We start from the raw sequence: 17,015 nt of genomic DNA, 5'->3' as shown, positions 1-17,015 counted from the left end.
TTTTATTAATGAGAATATTGAGAATCTCTGACAAGACCTACAGTAGAGTTCAAAAGTTTAGGGTCAGCAAGATTTTTTTTTTTGAAAGTCTCCTATGCTCATGAAAGCTGCCTTTTTAAAATCAAACTTACCATAAAAACTGTAATATTGTGAAATATCACAATTAAAAATGATCTTCTATGTTACTATATTATAAAAATATTTTTTTCTGATGGTAAAGTTGAATTACTCCAGTTTTCAGTGTCACATGATCCTTCAGAAATCATTCTAATATGCTGATATGGTGCTCAAGAAACATTTCTTATTATTATCAATGTTGAAAACAGTTGCATTGATTCTTTAACGAATAGAAAGCTCAAAAGAACAGCATTTATTTGGTAACATAAAAGTCTTTACCCTAAATTTTAACAACTCAATGCATCCTCGCTGAATAAAAGTATATATTTCTTCTGAAAAAAAACTTTCCGACCCCAAACTTTTAAATGGCAGTGTAAATTGAGTGGGAGTAGACAGGAAGAAAATCGTTAAGTGAGGAGCAGGTGAACGACGAGTAAAAATCTGCAGGAGTCAGAGGAAAGTGGGATGAAACTAGAAAAATCAGTCCCACGCAGATCTCTAATTTAAAGGCCATAATCAAAGCTGCCAGACGTAAACATGAGTTGCATAAGCTGGCTGATGAAGACACTTATATGTGCGCTGTGGAGGCCCCATGCAGGGATAGATGTCCTGTTATGGTCGCCACTTCGTAGATACACACACAAACTCTGCCCTCTGGCCTTCTCTTTTCATTAGCTTCCGATTAGCATCATTAACACGCTGCTGTTTACCCACTGTTCTCCTGGGCAGGGGGAGGAAACAGGCAGCGGGGGTGACGCGGTTGTGGCGTCACGCTTCGCTGAAATGGACAACTTTGCAAAATGCAAATGAGACCTGAGATGGAGTGTAACTACTCCCCGCAGGACACAGTTTTGGCTCAGAGGGAATCGGAAAGCTAAGTAGTTATTAGTTAACACTGTTTTCCCATATCTCAGAAGTGCTTATGTGAATCACCAGATGAATGTGATCTAATGGACAGAATGCTGGTGTCACAATGTGTGTGTACATACCTGTATTCACTGTCAGGCTGTAGGTTCTGTAGCACATAGCAGGTGCTGGTGCCCAGGCTGATGAGCTGCTCTCCCAGTTTAAGAGTGTAAGATGTGATCTCCGCTCCATTGTTGCAGGGCTCGTCCCATTTCAAAGCCAGGCAAGTGGAAGGTGTGTAGACGCCACTGTCTGTGGTGTCGTGCTCAAGTACACACAACACTGAGATCGGGTCAGGCACGGTGGCGGGGGTCTGACAGCTCACATGATCACTGTATGGTCCTGCACCTGCCTGATTCGCCGCCTTGAAACAGGGGACAAAGTTCAACAAACTGAAACTGCTGTCAAAGTTTTTCACATTTATTTAATTCATAGTTATGACTGGTTTATTCATTTCTAAAAAAAAAAAAAAAAAAAGATCAGTAAATGACAAATAACGACATTGTATAGTGGCATCCTCACAAATTGCCAAAGTTAGTAATTACACACACACCTGTTATTTAATGCCTAATGTTATTTTAATGCCTTTCTCTAAAAAGGAACTAAATGTGTTAGTGCATTAATACATTAATTTTTCATAGTTAATCACAATTAAATATTTTAATCCACTGACAACGCTAATGTGTTGTGCAATAATGATAAATGTCACCTAAAAAAATAAAAGATGTAAAACATTTTTGGATTAAACCGACTGATTTATTAACAGAAACTTCATCTGTTTTAGTTCATCAACCAACATTTTTTAAATATATATTAATAAACACATATTTATATATCTATATAACATTTTGAGCTGCATGACTACATTTCCTAATAAATAAAAACGATTATAGTAATAATTACGCTGTTGAACCTCTTATTAAACTCGCCATATAATGTCATCTCGACATGAGTGTCACCAGCTCATTTATTTAAAGCATAATGACTCAAACATTTTTATAGCCTCACTGCACATGATGATACAGTTAATGAAGTGGCAACTTTCATTGTACTTTTCAAATTTTCCTGTCACACTTTTACTACTCTACTCAATTAAATACGCTAAAATAGACGAGAGCAAATGCTAATTACGTTAAAAATGGCACAAAAATCTATTCAAAGTTTATTCAAGTTTTCTAATTTGGGATTCAGGCTGCACTAGAATGATGCACTATAAATTGTAAAATATAATCAAATCACAGCATGCGGTAATCAGTTATTTACACTTTCCTACTCCCAGGGCACTGAAACATATAAACAAAAGCAGGCATTAAAAAAGGCATTATGAAAGTAAAAGAAAGGTGAAATTTGTCAAATTGCCTCAACAAAACTCTTCTCATTAACAATAAATTGTTCCACACTTGTCAAACAAATTAAAAGAACTGTTAAGTGACAGTACTACCTGTAGTCTGCAGTAGTAATGAGTAGCAGGTGTCAGGTCTGAGATCTCGCACTGCGTGTCAGGGCCGCAGTAGATCAGCTCCATGGGCTCTTCCTCTCGGCCCCACTCCAGACGGTACTCAGAGATGTCGGCCCCTGAGCTCTCTGGACTCTGAAAGAGGCGTAAAGTAATTATTGACTGATAGTTTGAATCAAAAAGGTACTTCAGCTCATCTGAACTTCAATACTGACAGTTTTGTTGAGTGCGTTTATGTAAAACCCATATACTTTTAATGATGGGTCTGCTTTAAATATGATAAATTACCTCCCAGCTGACCAGCACACAGGTATTGGACATTAGGGTGAGGGATGGCGCCACACACTGACTAGGAGGACCAGCTGCGGTTGTTATTTCTGTTGGTTCAGAGTATTGCCCATACTGTAAGCATAAGAAAAGAGAGACAAAGAAGTGCAAATTAACATTCACTACATGATATGAAATGTTTCATATGCAACTAAGTTTATTTCTATCCAAATAAAACGTGGAAAACAAACAAGACCGAAACATAAGACCCAAAAACAATATTGCATTATATCCTTGTGAAATCAAAGCATGTTTCCAGTACTGCGATCTGATGTGAGACACATTGATTCTTCACTTGTGGGAGTTTGTCTCAAGCAAACAATGAAAAGTAAACAGAGAAGAGGATTAAATTCTCTCCTCAGGCTCTAGTGCTTACTCTGAATGCTGTACTCCTGGAAAAGAGACAGGGAATGGTACTTAATTCGATCAAAGAAAAAGTTAGACAGCTAGGGCTGATCTCTGCCTCCCTGAACACTGATGGATTAAACCCTGTTATACTGACAGAAAGAGAAATCCTTGGGGAAGCTGGAGAGATGCATCTATGAAAGCCCATTTCTGCCACATAAGAAATAAAAAAATCATGCTTTGGTGATCCATAATGACATAAACGGACACAATTAGGAGATCTAACATCAAAATTATGACACACAAAATTGAAACGGTAAGATAAAAGCCGAAATAATTGACATAAAAAGTCACAATCATAAGATCAAAAGTCATAATTATGATAAAGTTGACATTATGACATTAGAAGTCCCATTTATGACACAAACAACTGAAATTAAGAGGCAAAAAATAAGTTAGGACGTTCGAAATTTACTTACAAGTATGACTCCTTAAATTTCAACTCATCTCATAATTACAACTATTTGTCAATTTCAACTTTTATGTCATATTTATCTTATAATTATGTCTTAGTATCTCAGAATCCTCTAATTCCAGGTATATTATAGATATATTATTAGTGGTGGTGCTTTAAAAAACAAATAAGCTCTGAGAAAGTTTTAGCATGCTGTTAAGACTGCTATGCTAGCCTGGCAGTAGGACAGACTAGTCAACTAGTTATGACAACCCATTATGTTACTAAGCACTGGGTGTCAGTGACTCTTGATATTAGATTCCTAATTTGTCACTCACCCCTGCCTCGTTGGCAGCACGCAGGCGGAAGCTGTAGGTGGCGCCGGGGAGCAGACTGCCCACAGTGCACTCCAGATCAGAGCCGTGATAGACCTCTGCGGGCTCAGATTCTCCCTCCCTCATTTCCAAACTGTACTCGCTCACCTCACATGCCCCCTCAGAGGAGGGACAGTCTGAAAAGGAGGACAGAGATAAAGCCCTTCAGTACAACAAAGAGTTAAAAGGACCGGGATTACAGGATCATTTAATCTTTTATAATAAAATAAAGGGTTCTTTTAAGGCAGAGCAAATTGCAGCTTTACAACTTCAGATCAAAGATTCTTCTCCAAAAGCCTGAATCCAGAGTGTTCGCTTAAAAGTCTGGAATCAGCAGCTCAACAATGGAGCTCCCATTATACCCAGAATTCACTCCCCACTGAGGGTGTTTGGCTATTAACTCCAAAGCGATAGCTCAGGCTCAGGGAGTCAGTGAGTCAAGTGCACTACAAGAGCATCATTCTAGTCTAGTACTGGAAAATATGTGCAAGCTGATAATGTTACATTGAGGAAATGTAGCAAAAATGGTGGAAATATTGATCTTAAGCTATTTCTGGAAATGACATTGGGTGAATGCCACAGAGAGGCTTGGTGAAATGTAATTTCACATCATCAGAAATAAATCAGAAACTGCAGAGATCTTGGGAGAATGGAAATTACCAACTTAATGCGGTTTCTTGATACCGTAACTGGGAAAGTATGGTGTTAGCAACATTGTGGCTTTGATTCATGAGGGAATTGTCTGAAAAATGTGCCTTGAATGCATTGTACATCACTTTGTATAAAAGATTACGGCATAAAAGTAAACATGAAATGAAAGAAGCTAAGAAACTGAAAGCTCTCAGACGTGTGATGTACTGTATAGGAAGGACAGAAAGGGATAGAAAAATACAGAAATAAATTGTGTTGTGGGTTTACATACTGTGTGCAGAGAATCTTACCCCATTGTAAGTGCACTTCTTTGTGTTTTGCTTTACCCACAATTCTGGGAGGCTGGCAACGTCCTGGAGCAACAGATAGCGTACGCACAGGCAGACTCTCGGAGCACTGCAGGGACAAGCATAACAATTATGTATAAATATAACTGTAGAAACAAGTATGTGATTTACACTACCGTTCAAAAGATTGAGGACCTTTTTTTAAAGAAAGAAAGAAATTAATATTTTTATTCAGCAAGGAAACATTACATTGATCAAAAGTGAAGTAACATTCAATGGACTTCTATTTCAAATAAATGCTTTTAGTTACCACAAAAATATTAAGCAGCACAACCACTTCTAACATTGATAATAATAAAAAATTATTTTTTTTGGAGCAGCAAATCAGCATATTAGAATGATTTCTTAAGGATCATGTGACACAGAAAAAGCAGCCTCACCATCACAGGAATAAAAATGACATAATACAATATATTAAAATAGTTGTTTTATATATTAACAATTAGTTATTTAAAAATGGCAATATATTTCACAATATTACTATTTTTACTATATACTTCATCAAATAAATGCAGCCTTGGTGATTACAAGCGACTTCTTTCAAAAAAAATATATATATATATATATTAAAAAGATTACTGACCCAAAACTTTTGAATGGTAGCGTACATCCTATGATGCATATTGGACTGGATTTCTACAAAATTGGTCATAAAACTTAATCTCATTCTTTATATTTCGAAAGTCACTACACACAGTCTGCTTAAATATCATACAAACATTGCTAGGTTGTTTTTTTTATTATTATTGCTAACAGCAGACACTTCAAGAATATTGCTGAACTGAAAAAAAATGTGAAAATTCCTCTTGAACTTTGTGCAGATCTACAGTGACATTTATTAAAGGTTAATGGAGGTTACCGCTGCCAAGGGAGGTTCTTCCAGTTATTAAATCCATACGTTTCCCAAACAGCACTATGAATGTTTATATGGTGTGTTCAATAAACACTGTAAAGTGAATCATTGCCCGCGCGTTATTTAAACAGACTGTTTTTTACAATTGAATTCACATACTTATTCCTGCAACTATAGAGAAATTTGTTCTATATGCAAACAATTCTCTATTCTATCTCAATGCCTGTCTTTTGGGATCACACTTGGACAGATGTGTCGTAAGATGTTACCTGGCTGTGGCCGCCTGTGCTGATGCTGCAGGTGCGCAGTCTGTACAATGTGCCAGGTTTCAAGTCCTCACACTCACACTCTGTGGCAGGCCCACTGTAGGCAATGTCCCACTGATTGGCTACCGAAAACAAGACATCAAAGAGTTAAACAATCACAGGACAAACAGCTGGCCACATTGGATATCAGTCAGTTATCCATGCAACTGTTCCAAAAGCTTTATGAAATCATTACCAAATAAAACACAAAGGTAACGATGAACATACAAGAGCTGTATTTTGTATTTGAGTATTTTTGTCTATATGAAATTCCTTTTAGAGAAATAAAAGCTCTGACAACACTAATGGAGTATATGTGTAAGAAAAGAGGACAGATGTAACAGTGTGAGGACACAGAACTGCAATGTTTTTACTAAAGGGTTTGTGTAGAAACCCCCCCCAAAAAAGACAAGATGGATGTCTAAATACTTTTGAAACAAAATTAAGATGTAATTAACCAAGGACAAAAATATACTTAAACATGCAGACAGATGGCAACCAATACAAAGCGTGTCAAATTGACATATCGGTGTTGCATATATTAATACATACCATCAGAATTTCCTTCTGAAATCTCTAAGAGGTATTTCAAGATTTCTGAACCTCCGTTGTCTTGTGGAGGATCTGTAGAGTGATAATACAGACAGGATATTAGAAATACACACATAGATGTGTTTACCATAGAATACATACTTCCTATTAAAAAAGTATCTGAACAACAGCTAAACTACTAGCTGTAATTTAAGGGTACAAAAGAAATAAAGCAGTATAAAAACTGTATTAAAGGGGTCAGAGCACACATTTTTCATTTAATTTCTTCCACTAAAAGTACACTAAAATGGTTAGTTATGTTGTTTGTGCCAAAAACATATTGTAAATCGGTCTTTTACAGTTTAATATGCATTTATTGTGTACTGTAAGCACTGAAACCTACAGAATCTTTTTATTGTATGAATAAACTCATTTAAAAAAAATTAAGGGAAATTTAATTACCCGTGATATAACCCTTTAGCTATTTAGACCTGACAACTGTTGTATCCGTTTGCATCGACTGTGCAAAAATTCTCAAGAGTATAAACTAAATTTTAGACATTTGCCCTTGAAGTTTATTGTAGCTGTCAGAAATCAACTGTTTGCTTCATTACTATGGGGAAATAAAGAGGGAACAGTACAACCGCAGACCTCATCCTACTTGCTTTTGCAAACAAGTAACTGAATAGGAAAGTGGCAAAAGCCAGGCAGTGCATCATAAAAGAATATCTCAACATGAGGTGTATAGTGATGCACATACGAGTCAGATAGAGACAGAGCAATACCAGCACTAAAGGACATTACATTTTATGTAGATTTGTAAATACTTTATTTTCAATATTAACATTACATTCACATATTTCTTCTCAATTTCCAAGATTCAAAAGGTCGAGCTCAAATGCAAAACAGATTGCATCTGCTCCCAAACATAAATGAGATTTCCAATTTCCCCTCACAGCCAGAAACCAATTCAGCAAATGCAACAACTCCAACTGAACATTTCAGATGTACAAAAAGCCATACCCCATTTGACACTGAAGCTGTAGGGTCTGATAGGGCCCTTGATGCAGGGTCTGGAGGGGGGTCCAGGTTTGTCTGGACTGGTGTTACACACCAGCACCTCACTGGGATTGCTCCTGCCCTCCAGGTTCGAGGCTACGAGCTGCAAGACACAAAAACAAGATTGTTTAAACCAAAAACAGGCTTGATTCTGTACATCAATATTTTTTTATTTTTTTGCCCACCAAGTGAACTTAACAGAAGCACAAATCTTGTTGAATTGCATGTTTTGAGATACCATTAATTCATATGGTGACCATATGTTCTCTTGATCCCAGAATTGTCCTGGGTGGGATTTCTAAATTGCCTAAAGATCCAAAGGCTTTGTTTTCCTATTGTTTTCATACTTGCTGAAGTTAATGACTGAAAAGTAGTTTTTCCAAAAACATGTCGGTATTGCACATAATTGAGCAATTGTCGGGTACAAGAAGTTGAGATCTACAGAGAATAGTCAAAGTAATGCAAACACACATATTGTGCATATAATCTATGAGTACTGCAAAAAGCATGACAACAGGAAAACAATTTAGAAATCCCAGTCAGAACAAGTCCAGGAAAAAGAAGATGTATGGCCACCCTACCCAAAGTCTAACTTTTAAACATTAATGAAAACCACTTTAGAAGCAAATTTTATTCGAATTTTGATAGGTCTGAAATTTTTTGGAATTTAAATTTTATTTTAATCAAATAAAATAAAATAACATAACTAGTCTACAATAATTGTGTTTTTATGATCATTTTCATTTTCAAGTACTTGGGTATTTTTGTCCATCCCTAATTTTTATACTGAAACAAAAAATGAATTTGCTTTAGCTATATGAATAAGATAGCTAAATAAATTATTAAAAAGGTATAAGATTCACAAATGTCAAAAAGTGGGAAATAAGAGACATGAATGATACATAAATCTGACAGCTTGAACTCATCTTCAAGCATATCAAATGTAAGATTATAACAAAAATAGAAACCATTACACAAAGCCTAATAAAGAGCATCTTTACACAAACAATCTGCCACAAATGCAGCGGTAATGACATAACACATTTACACACTCCCATTATTTGCACCTGCAACTTTAATGGACGCCTCCACTTAAAATATGCAAAAAACCCAAGAGGTGTGTGCACTATTCGGAGGAATTACTGTTAATTATGAAAGTACTTAAGCCAGACCCACTCACTGCATTACAGCAGCACTTGACGTGGGCTGCGGTTCACTCATAATTGGACAGGAGAGTTCACTATATGAACGTGACAGAAGAAAATATCTGTGATGATAATAAAAAACAACTGTAGCATGAATCAGTGGAGCACAGAGAGAGGTTAAAGCAGTTTGTTGCCACTGTAATTAACAATGTATGACTCTAGGCTTAATTTGTCAGATGTCCCGGTAACACAAACACGCTTCCTGCACATACAGTTACTCACCCACACAGGTAAACAAAACACTGTGTGCCTTTGAAGAGCAGGTGTTAAACGCTGCACACTTCTGGCTAATAATTAGTACACTACGCTTGACCAAAACATTAGGTAACTACGACTTGTCAAATAATATCTGACCAGCACTTTCCAGAAAGCTTTATTCTCTTTAAAATAGACAAATGCACCTCTTTGGTATTTGTGATCATGCCAATAACAATACATTTGCATATGTGGATTATTCAGATCTCTTCAAGTGTCTTTAATGTGTGTTTGTGGCTTCCTTTTGTGTCAGACCATCTGCTTGTACTACCTAACAGATCACACCACATCAACAAGCAATTTAACATACCTCTCGCAGGATCATTTTTAAGGATTTATTTTCATTTATTTTCTATATTCTGTTACCAAACCAGGTGCATTTGTCTGTCAACTCTAAAGTCTCAAAATTTGATGTTTTATGTATGTCCACATTTTGGACCAGTGTGATCTCACTGTAGGCTTGTTTGTAACTTTTTGTGATGCTTCTGTATCTTGTTCTTGGCTTGTCATAAGCACTGATGTAACCCACAGTTGTGTTACTCTCAAAATGTGCTGTGATCTAGATTTGCTCCTCAGGACAACCAAGGGACTCTTTTTTGTTTAAATGACATGTATTATGATTATAGCTAGGGGTGTGTAAACTTATGAGCTCTGTAAATCACACAATGACATTTCACACAGTTTGCGATATTCTAAGCTATAAGATGAAAAATGGATTCACTCACCCTGAATTTATACTGCGTGCTTCTTTTCAGGCCCTCTACAGTACATGTCAAGTTTTCTCCAGTGTACTTTGGGTGAAACTCTGTTCCCTGCAGAAAATGACCATAAGACTGCATCTTAGCGACCTTATGTTATCATTAACACCACAGCAAGTAGCATTGGTAAAACAATCCATCATGTTCACAATTGCACATCATGATTTTTTTAAATTCGTTTTTTTTTTTTTTCAAGAGAGTAACCCATCAATAACTGGTTCTATAGTATTAAACCAAAATATTACTGTTTTTTCCAGTGACATTTGAATGTTTTGGAGTACAGTAATTCTCATGAGTGTTGCATATACATTAAGAACAGTATGAATGCAAAAGAAAGACATTTGACTATTTGTTGTCTTGGTGAATCAGTTAAATTATTTGATTCAAGTATTTCTTCCATCCAAATTAATGACTAGTTTCCAAATTCCAAATACAACCAAATTCCATTGGGTTCACGTATATTGAATTGTAGTATGTTATTTCATGTTATAACTGATGACACTGTCATCTAAATGACATACAATGTTCTCCTCCTGGATCTCCAGAGTGTATGTGACGGGTTCCTCTGCAGTGCAGCCATCTGGGCGGCTCCACTCCAGCGTGATCCATGTGATGCCGGCACGCACCAGCCGAGGAGCATGGGGCAGGTGGGGAAGACTTCCAGTCGTGTAGAAGACTACCTCAGGACTAAAGCCACTGACAAAAAAAAAAAAAAAAAAAAGGGAAAACATTCAGAATTACATTAATATGTATGTATGTATGTATGTATGTGCACACACACACACACATATATATATATATATATATATATATATATATATATATATATATATATATACACACATACATATATATATATATATATATACACACATACATATATATATACATATATATATATATATATATACACACACATACATATATATATACATATATATACACATACACATATTCTTATATACATACATACATACATACATACACACACACACACACACACAAAGCCGTAAATCGGCCAGGAATAGTGTGTTTTAGTTTTTTGGTTATCCATCAAGAAGAACGTATAAATGTGGTTTGCATAAACTTTGCAGAAGGACTGTGTTCATTTGCATCCCTCTCAGGTCAGACACTTTAATTTTGTTTATTTTTGAACACCGCTCCAATATGAATAATAACTTCCAGGCTGATTTAAGGAATTTGAATAGTTTTCCTCTCCTCTCGATAGCGGCTTTAAATCTAGTTTCTTCCAATTAACTGGTTGTGACAAGTTTACTAGAGCCCTCAGAATTGACTGTGTAGGAGAGTGTCTATATAACTGCCACTGGGGAACAGGAGATATTAAATGAGTTTCTCTCAGTTAAGGAAGTAATAAAAATTGTCCTCTTCAGACTGGGCAAAAGGTGGTTTGCTGGAGGTGGAGTCTCATATTTCAGCGTATTGCTTCACTCTCTGAATGTGTCTCTGGTATTAATGTCAGGAGATGGAGGAGACGAGGGATGGCGCAGCATTCAGAGTGATGACCATCTTCCCTCAACAACTTCATTTCCGCCCACTAGACCAAACATATAGATATATTCTCTAGTTATTCTGTTGATTGGTGTGAGGGTCAATTGGCTTTCCCTACTAATCAAGTTGTTTCTTTTTTATAAATATACAGTGCCCTCCAAAAGTATTGGAACAGTAAAGACAAAATTGCTCTGTTGGCTGTGGAGTCAAGACATTTACAAATATGGGTAAAAGATGAATATGAGACAAAACTACAGAATGTCACATTTTATTATTGGATACATAGATGTTTTACCAGCTAAGAAGTTCAGCACTTTTAGAGTTTCATCCCACTATCTGATGTGAGCATAAGTATTGGAACAGTTGCCTCACAGGTCTTTCTAAGTGATCAGCTGTGTCCTGTTGCATTAATTCTTCAGATATTAAAAGCAGGGAATGTGTCGTATCAGTTATATCCATTACTTCTGCATTCTGAATCTTGCATTTGATGATGACACACACAAACCAGGATGAAGATGAGGGAGCTGACTTTGAGAGAAAAGCAAGCAATTTGGATGCTAAAAGAAAAGAGGAAGTCAGTTAGAGCTCTAGCAAAAACAAAGGGCATAGAGAAATCAAGAGTTTGGAAACCACCAGCGACACCAGCAACCAACAATGACCTGATCGGCTGAGAAAACAACAGTAGTTGATGACAGACAAATCATAAAAGCTGTGAAAATGAATCCTAAAAGACGTGTCTGTAAAATCACCAACAACTTCCAGAAAGCTGGGGTGATGCTCTGACAATTTACTGTCCTCAGGAGACTTTGACACAGAATTACAGATGCTACACAGCAAGATACAAACCTCTGACCAGCTCCAAAAATAGAAAGGCAAGATTAGAGTTTGTAAAAAAGCACAAAGGTGAGCCAGAAGAGTTTTGGAACTGTGTTTATGGACCAATGAGACAAAGATGAACCTTTATCAAGTGATGGGAAAGCAAAAATGTGGAGAAAAAAGGGAACTGCAATGATGCCAAGCATACAGCCTCATCTGTAAAGCATGGTGGAGGTGGTGTCATGGTATGGGCATGCATGGCTGCCTCTGGAACAGGCCCTCTCAACTTTACTGATGACTTAATGTATGATGACAGTAGCAGAATGAATTTGGAAGGGTACAAAACCATCTTGCCTACCAATATTCAAGAAAATGCCACCAGATTCATTGGGAAGTGCTTCATATTGCATCAGGACAATGACCCAAAACACCCTGCCAGTTCAGTCAAGGAATTTATAAGGGCAAAGAAATGTAAAATCTTAGATTGCCCAAGTTAATCTCCAGATTTAAATCCGATTGAACATGAATTTCACCAGCTGAAGAGGAGAGTAAAGGCAGAAACTCCCCAAAACAAGCAACAATTGGAATTGGCTGCATTAAAGGCTGGGAAAAGTATTTCAAAGGATGAGACCAATAGTCTGTTGATGTCTATGCTCCCAGACTCACTGCTGTGATTGTGCGTAAGGGATCTTCAACTAAACAATAGCTTTTAATCTTTTATATCTGCCTTATGTTCAAATGTCCCAATACTTATGCTCACATCAATGAGTGGGATGAACTCTAAAAGTGCTGTTCTTTTTATTTGGTAAAGCATATATGTGTTGAAACGTCTAATAATAAAATGTGACATTCTGTAGTTTTGTCTCATATTCATCTTTTAATCATATTTGCAAATGTCTTGACTCCACAGCCAACAGAGCAATTTTGTCTTTACTGTTCCAATACTTTTGGAGGGCACTGTAAATTATTTACTATTTTTTTTTATTTTGGCATAAATATTTTTTTTCAATGTGTGGAAAAAATATATAGTTGGTGAAATGGAGAAGTAGAAGAGAGCGAGACCGAGAGTGAAAGAGAAAGACAGAGCACTCCACTGGCCGTCTGTTCTCCTGAATCAAGGTGACTTTATGGCTTTCCTCCTCCATTAAGACTTGAGGGATGGTGATACGATGAGATTACAGAGGGATAATGGTATTGTTCTGTCACACACTGGCTTTAATAATATGCATCCTGTACAGCAACCCATAGAAAGAGCCTTGTTATCCTCATATTACCTCCTAACATAGTTGGTCAAACAATGTTTAAATATTTGCCTTTATCTAAATTTGTTATTGTGTTTCAGTGTATTTAAATACTTTGTGTAAGCCCAGAAAATGTTTATGCATGTAATTCTGCAGTGATACCTCATTCCTATGTCGTTGCGTGCCGCCACTCGAAAAGTGTAGGCCATGGCTGGACACAGATGAGTGAGTTTGTAGTGCCTTTGGCTTCCGAAGTAACATTCTCTGAAAATGTTGTTCTTTTTGCCCTAATAGATGAAGTAGATGATTAACACATACATTTCAGTCACTACACTGCATAAAATCACTGAAGCCATTCAGCTTCTGTAATGATGGCTGAAGTGAGAAATGTATGAGTGGCAACAGTGTGCTGTGGTCTGTGAAGGATGCAGAGACATCACTCAGATATGAATCTTTAAATAGAGTGAATGTGAAGAGGACTGATGTCAAAAAGACATCATTAGTGTTCAAAATGTTGAAATGCAGTTCATCCAGAGGGCCCTTTTACTAAAAATGTGAAAAGAAATTGAATAGTAATAATGAAAAACTTTATAAAGCCTTTCTTGTGAACCAAAAAAAAAAAAAAAAAGCAATACCTCATCCCACTCTAAAAGGTAACTGGTGATTTTTGATCCATTATCGACTGGTGCCTGAGAGGAACAAAAGAACAAAGAAACAAATTAGAACTGCACAAAAAGAAGGAAAACTGGATGAAAAACTTTTTCCTGATAAAATGAGTTAAGTAACAGGAAGCACTGTCTGTGTACTGGACCATGAAAATCGTAAAGTAGTGATAGGGAGTTGACTATGTTGTCGTGTCCAACATCGCTTACTCTTTCCAGTCCTATATAGTGCTTAACAGTTGAGTGCACTATATCAGCAAGGATTGAATGACAATGTTAAGAGGCTACTCATTTCTTTGGAGAGTCATGCCAAAAGTGTGCTGTTTTAATAACAGGAATTTAAGGCTTAGTGTTGAAAAGAAAAAAAAAAAAGATTAAAATTTATTTTGTAATAATGACTGCAAATTTGTATACTCTAACTTTATTATGCTGAACACATAAAGAGAAAGCAGAACGTCAATGTTTATATTTGTTGTACAATGAACGTAATTGGTGATTGGGGCAGTTGAACTATAAAAAGGACCAAAATAACTACAACAACAACAACAACAAAAAACACATGGACATGTCCATACATCTTTTGCTCTATATACTCTATACTCACATGCACATTGGTCTTCCTGTTTTCTAATTCAACATTAATAATAAGAAATATTTCTTGACCACCAAATCAGCATATTAGAATGATTTCTGAAGTAAGACTGAAGTAATGATGCTGAAAATTCAGAATTGCCAACACTGAAATACATTACTTTAATATAAAATATATTAATATACAAAGCAGTTATAACAGTTACAATTTTAATAGTATTTCACAGAAAAAAAGGGATCTTTTCTTCTCCCCCTTTTATGTTCCACAGAAGAAAGTTAGTTATATAGTGTTGAAGAAAAACGTGAGGGTCAGTAAATGACGACAATTTTCATTTTTGGATGAACTCTCTCACTTGATCTCTTTAATAGTTTAGTAAGAAGAATGGAACATCATCTTCAAACCTACCAGGTTCATTAGACTTGCAAAAAGTTCTCACCTGCAATAAAACTTCACAAACTTTAAGCTAAAATGTACTTTGAGTGAAGAATTGATGTGTGATATCTGATGCATGGGAAACTATCTGGCTATGGCTTTAACTTCCATAGTAGTGCGTGATAAACAGTGCTCTCACCTTCCACTGCAGGGTGAGCGTGCTCTTTGTGCGGTGGGATAGTTTAGGGGGCAGCGGGCAGTCTGGGGTACTGCTGTGGGTGGTGAAAGCCCCCACCTCAGAGCACGAACCCTTCACAGAATTGCACACAGCGTTCACTCTGAGAAAGATAAACACACATAAATTTAGTGGAATAGTTCATTCAAAGTCACCTATACTGCATTTATAGCAGGAAAAAAACACTTTTGCGTGTTCCACAGAAGATCGCTTAAGGGAGAAACTTATAGTGCATTCAAGGTGCTTTTTATCACTAATCGAACTCATGACCTTGGCACTTCTAGCAGCATTTAAATTACAAGAAGAAAAGCACAGCCGGGCCTTGTTCAATACTTTAATACACTACAATCAGAAGTTCAATGCATTTTCTGATTGAGTGCACATTGCTTTTACAATGCCGGGAAATTGCTTTTAAAAAAAGATGAGCTAACAAAAAAAATAAAATTCTTAGAAGTGCAGCACTACACTCATTGCTTATTCCGGTGCTGGAAAAGGTGGGACAAAAATCATCTAGACACACATGACATTTACCAACAGGTCGCTGAGATTTATAAAGAGCAAAAAATAATAACTCTTAGGGACAAACAGGGTGTTCAGGGTCACATCTATCTGTAGAGATGACGAGTCTCCCAACATCCCTTAATCAGAACATATATTCAGTTCCAAGTCCAGCTGCTGCCAGGGGTCAAAGGTCGACTGAAAACCCAGCCGACAATTTCAATGCGTTTTAATGAGGATCCAGGCAAACCGACCTCCAGCACTGGATTCTCCACTAACAAGAACTCCCGATGACAGAATAGACCGACAGCGCCTATTCGCGGCAGCACAGTTTACATCAATGTGGGCTTGAAAGGATCTTTGAGGAACAGTACATGCATCATATTTAATCTTGACCTTTCCAGCGCTGTGATGCACAGAACTTTCTGCTCAATTAATCACAGGTAACAGGCAGACCATTAGAGAGACATTTAGGTAGAGCTGAGGTCATTAGAGAAAATTGGAAGTTAAAAATAATGACTAATGTTCCATTAACGTTAACTTTGATTATATAAAAAAGAAGACTGCAGATAATTGGACCACTGTAATGATAACACTGTTCACCCGAAATAACATGAATTTTAGTGACAATGGGCTCCAATCATAGTAACCGTTTGAGCTACTCGAACCTCATGGCAGATTGCAAGAAATAAAGCTGAGAGCTACACTTACCTTACGTGGTAGTCTGTTGCTGGTCTGAGATCTTTTAAATTGCATTCCAACTCCTCTCCACTGAAAGGACACACATACATGATGGTTACTGACCTTAATGGATGCCAGCAATAGAGTTGTGGTGTTCAGAGCACAAAATTGACTTTCATAAGAGATGTTGTCCAGTTATTGAGCACAACTGCTCAAGGGAAAAACTGTGATTGCTTTTGCCTTGATAGATTTTAGGGTTTCCAGCGACCATTTTTCTTTGCAGTGTGACTATATTTTGTTAGAGGTCGCATTGGTGCCCCATTCTTTTAGATTATGCTCTGTCATTTTCTTTTTGAGTGTGGGAAACAACAAAAGGAAAACACTCAAAAGTAGGCTGGAAAAGCGCTACCCGACCATGAGGCCAAATTGAAAGGCGAAGCACAAACCAATTTTAACACAGCACCAA

The 17,015-nt window shown here is 36.8% G+C and overlaps 1 protein-coding gene across 3 annotated transcripts in view; it reads right to left on the bottom strand.

Moving 5' to 3' along the window:
• The window catches only part of fndc3ba (fibronectin type III domain containing 3Ba), a 141,790-nt gene that overhangs the window by 14,701 nt on the left and 110,074 nt on the right, over window positions 1-17,015 (bottom strand). For all 3 annotated transcript variants that reach the window (XM_058796199.1, XM_058796189.1, XM_058796205.1), the window contains exons 9-22: window positions 16,580-16,639; window positions 15,335-15,473; window positions 14,145-14,198; window positions 13,672-13,796; window positions 10,465-10,639; window positions 9,911-9,997; window positions 7,690-7,828; window positions 6,688-6,759; window positions 6,100-6,218; window positions 4,921-5,026; window positions 3,944-4,116; window positions 2,768-2,881; window positions 2,465-2,614; window positions 1,107-1,387 (exon numbers count right to left, since the gene is read on the bottom strand). In XM_058796199.1, the coding sequence (XP_058652182.1) occupies window positions 1,107-1,387; window positions 2,465-2,614; window positions 2,768-2,881; window positions 3,944-4,116; window positions 4,921-5,026; window positions 6,100-6,218; window positions 6,688-6,759; window positions 7,690-7,828; window positions 9,911-9,997; window positions 10,465-10,639; window positions 13,672-13,796; window positions 14,145-14,198; window positions 15,335-15,473; window positions 16,580-16,639 (1,794 nt within the window). The remainder of the gene's footprint in view (window positions 1-1,106; window positions 1,388-2,464; window positions 2,615-2,767; window positions 2,882-3,943; window positions 4,117-4,920; window positions 5,027-6,099; window positions 6,219-6,687; window positions 6,760-7,689; window positions 7,829-9,910; window positions 9,998-10,464; window positions 10,640-13,671; window positions 13,797-14,144; window positions 14,199-15,334; window positions 15,474-16,579; window positions 16,640-17,015) is intronic.

Source organism: Onychostoma macrolepis, chromosome 02 (assembly GCF_012432095.1).
Source record: "Onychostoma macrolepis isolate SWU-2019 chromosome 02, ASM1243209v1, whole genome shotgun sequence".
In the NCBI taxonomy this organism is placed as follows: Eukaryota; Metazoa; Chordata; class Actinopteri; order Cypriniformes; family Cyprinidae; genus Onychostoma; species Onychostoma macrolepis.
This window is presented reverse-complemented; position numbering and strand designations above follow the sequence as displayed.